Below are 4,007 nucleotides of genomic sequence, written 5' to 3' on the forward strand. Positions count from 1 at the left end.
GCGATTTCGGCTCACTGCAAGCTCTGCCTCCCATGTTCATGCCATTCTCCTGCCTCAGCCTCCCAAGTAGCTGGGACTACAGGCGCCCGCCACCGCGCCCCGCTAATTTTTTGTATTTTTAGTAGAGATGGGGTTTTACCACGTTAGCCAGGATGGTCTTGATCTCCTGACCTCGTGATCTGCCCGCCTCCCAAAGTGCTGGGATTACAGGCGTGAGCCACCACGCCCGCCAAGACCACCCTTTTTGACTGAGCTTGGTGTGTCCTTCCAGCCTCCCCTCCACCTAGCTCTGGACACTAATCTACCTGGAGTGTAGCTTTCACTGTTCCTACAGGGTTCCGCTACAGCATCAGCCTCGTAAAAGCACCTGAGATACCATTTTTTTTTCTTGAGAGTCCTTTTTGGACTGTCCTTCTCTGCCCTACACTAAAGGTTTTAGCTCCCTAAAAACCTCGTGTAATACTAGTGCTTAGGACAGTGCCTGGCACTTATTAGGTACTTTAATAAATATTGAATGAACACCTTGCTACAGAACCAGAGTACTGCTACTATATTCAGTAAGATACATGTACCAGTCAGAAACCTTTTAGAGACTTCAAATTCCAAATGCTTTGAAAGAGAAAAGCAAAAGGAAAAACACTTACAACTGTACTAACACATGTCCATCCTGTTAGTGTTTACCCTTCTCATAAACAAAAGACTTCAGTAAACTGTCAGTAGAAGACAACTGGACTACACACATTCAAAACTGTTTTTTTTTTGTTTTTGAGCCAGAGTTTCACCCGTGTTGTCCAGGATGGAGTGCGATAGCGCCATTTCGGCTCACTGCAACCTCCGCCTCCTCGGTTCAAGTGATTACCCTGCCTCAGCCTCCCACACAGCTGGGATTACAGGCGCCTGCCACCCGCCTGTCTAATTTTTGTATTTTTAGTGGAGACGGAGTTTCACCATGTTGGCCAGGTGGGTCTCAAATTCCTTATCTCAGGTGATCCGCCCACCTCAGCATCCCAAAGTGCTGGGATTACAGGTGTGAGCCACCGCGCCCGGCTTAAAACTCTTTAACATATTAAAACATTTTATTTTTAGTTTATGGTTTAAAAGTATGTATTCTCTGCAATTTCAATGTATTTGGCAAAGAAGATAAATGTTACTTAAAATTCAAGTTAATTATGTTTTACAATACTTTCTCCTAAAGACTTGGTGCTGAGTTTTCATATGTTGGAATTAGTTGCCTATGAATTAACAACTTTTTACCTCCCTTACCTGCTATTGTAAGTAAGAACAAATACTCTTAGACATGTATCAACTTCAAACCCTTTATAGAGTGAGATTAGGTAATATGTAAATAAATTAAAATTAGTCAAGCTTCCATAATGTCTAGCAAACTGCTTAGCTATCTTTTGGTTACTTCTGAAATTTTAAAAGTTTATATATTCCACTCATCTATTTTAAGACATTGATAAACTCTGATACATTTGTTTATGAAAGCTCTAAAATCTCCAAAGGAATATATTTATGAGTGTGTGTCCTATTACTAATTTCAATAACTGAGAAAGTTTCTATAAATCTACATTTTGTCTTTTGCAATGTGCGTTGTTCCTGCACGTTCCCTGTACAGAGAGGGCTACTGACAACAGCCTCAGAAGGCCTCCTCACAGGCAGGATCTCTGCCCTCAGCTTACTCTCTGTTACCAGCCAGTTTGTGATCCTTCATTTCTAGGTTCTTTGCCTTGTGTCTCCATTTGTGTTAAATGGGTACTTACCTTTTCCAAAATAACTTGCAGGTCTTCAGCACCAGTATAATGTGGATCTAGAATCAGAAACTTTATCTGCCCTGTAATCTCATTCCATGCAACTCCTAGTATCGTGTGGGCCAAAACTCCTCCCCCTATATCAGAAAAAATAGGAAATAAGAATGAAGACATAAACAAATGTCAAATGCCTATTCAATTTAAAAAGACAGATTATGGCCTGGCACAGTGGCTCACGCCTGTAATCCCAGCACCTTGGGAGGCCGAGGTGGGCGGATCACGAGGTCCTAATACAGTGAAACCCTGTCTCTACTAAAAAAATGCAAAAAAAAATAGCTGGGCGTGGTGGTAGGTGCCTGTAGTCCCAGCTACTCAGGAGGCTGAGGCAAGAGAATGGTGTGAACCTGGGAGGTGGAGCTTGCAATGAGCTAAGATCACGCCACCGTACTCCAGCCTAGGCGACACAGCAAGACTCAAAAAAAAAAAAAGATACTTTGCCTATTAACTGATCTAAAATAGCATTAAAATGGACTGCTCTAAACTATAAAAGTGTGGGGAAAAGAAAGTGAGATCAGACTGTTACTGTGTCTATATACAAAGAAGTAGACATAAGAGACTCCATTTTGTTCTGTATTTGAGATGCTGTTACCATCTCAAATCTGTGACCCTACCCCTGACCTTGTCCTTGCAAGAGACATGTGCTGTGGTGACTCAAGGTTTAAAGGATTTGGCGCTGTGCAGGGTGTGCTTTGTTAAATAAGTGCCTGAAGGCAGTATACTTGTGAAAAGTCATCACCATTCTCTTAATCTCAAGTACCCAGGGACACGTACACTGCCAAAGGTCGCAGGGACCTCTGCCTAGGAAAGCTAGGTATTGTCCAAGGTTTCTCCCCATGTGATAGTCTGAAATATGGCCTCGTGGGAAGGGAAAGACCTAATCGTCCCCTAGCCTGACACCCGTGAAGGGTCTGTGCTGAGGAGGATTACTATAAGAGGCAGAAGGCCTCTTGGCAGTTGAGATAGAGAAAAGCATCTGTCTCCTGCCCGTCCTGGGCAATGGAACATCTCGGTGTAAAACCCGACTATATGTTCTATTTACCTCAGCCTCCTGAGTAGCTAGGACTACAGGTGCACACCAGCACACCCAGCGAATTTTCTGTATTTTTTTTAGTAGAGATGGGGTTTCACTGTGTTAGCCAGGATGGTCTCGATCTCCTGACCTCGTGATCCGCCCACCTCGGCCTCCCAAAGTGCTGGGATTACAGGCGTGAGCCACCGTGCCCGGCCTTTTTTTTTTTTTTTTTTGAGACAGAGTCTTGCTCTGTCACTCAGGCTGGAGTGCAGTGGGCAATCCCGGTTCACTGCAACCTCCACCTCCCAGCTCAAGCGATTCTCCTATTTCAGCATCCCAAGTAGCTGGGATTACAGGTGCGTGCCACTACACCCAGTTAATTTTTGTATTTTTAGTAGAGACAGGGTTTTGCCATATTGGCCAGGCTGGTCTCAAACTCTTGGCCTCAAGTGATCCGCCCCCCTCAGCCTCCCAAAGTGCTGGGATTACAGGCGTTAGCTACCGGGACTGGCCTAACTCATTAAGTTCTTTCTGATATTTTGCTGACATCAGCCTACCTCCATTTCCTTTTTTTTTTTTTTTTGAGACAGTTTCTCACTTCTGTCACCCAGGCAGGAGAGCAGTGGATTTCTTGGCTCACTGCAGCCTCCTGGGCTCAAGCAATCCTCCCATCTCAGTCTCCTAAGTAGCTGGCACTACAGGCTCACACTACCATGCCGGCTAATTTGTGTATTTTTTTTTTTTTGGTAGAGATGGAGTCTGGCCATGTTGCCCACGCTGGTCTCAAATTCCTGGATGCAAGCTATCCTCCTGCCTCGGCCTCCCAAAGTGCTAGGATTACAGGTGTGAGCCACTACACCGTTTCTACCTCCATTTCGTACACACTAGTCTCAGCTTGCCTTCTGTCATCATAGGACAGGTCTGGTTCTTCACAGAATTAAGCATCTTTAGATCAGCTAATCCAATCTTCTTATTTTACAGATAAAATCCAGAGACGTAAGTAATTTGCAAAATGTCACAAAGCCAGCCAAGTTAGCAACAAAGTCATAACTTACGAAGCTCAGCTGAGTGACCATTTCCTCTTTTTTTTTTTTTTTTTTTTTTTTGAGAGGGAGTCTCGCTCTGTCGCCCAGGCTGGGATGCAGTGGCCGGATCTCAGCTCACTGCAAGCTCCGCCTCCTGGG

At 44.5% G+C, this 4,007-nt stretch overlaps 2 protein-coding genes across 2 annotated transcripts in view; one reads left to right on the forward strand and one right to left on the reverse strand.

The window, feature by feature from the left end:
* The window catches only part of ANKRD37 (ankyrin repeat domain 37), a 9,205-nt gene extending 5,493 nt beyond the window's left edge, over positions 1–3,712 (forward strand). The window contains exon 5 of the mRNA XM_012000174.1: positions 3,574–3,712. Coding sequence (XP_011855564.1) covers positions 3,574–3,658 — 85 coding nt within the window. The 3' untranslated portion in view covers positions 3,659–3,712. The remainder of the gene's footprint in view (positions 1–3,573) is intronic.
* The window catches only part of UFSP2 (UFM1-specific peptidase 2), a 23,973-nt gene that overhangs the window by 2,016 nt on the left and 17,950 nt on the right, over positions 1–4,007 (reverse strand). The window contains exon 11 of the mRNA XM_012000173.1: positions 1,764–1,888. Within this exon, the coding sequence (XP_011855563.1) occupies positions 1,764–1,888 (125 nt within the window). The remainder of the gene's footprint in view (positions 1–1,763; positions 1,889–4,007) is intronic.

This window comes from Mandrillus leucophaeus, unplaced genomic scaffold (genome assembly GCF_000951045.1).
Source record: "Mandrillus leucophaeus isolate KB7577 unplaced genomic scaffold, Mleu.le_1.0 Scaffold62, whole genome shotgun sequence".
Taxonomy (NCBI): Eukaryota; Metazoa; Chordata; class Mammalia; order Primates; family Cercopithecidae; genus Mandrillus; species Mandrillus leucophaeus.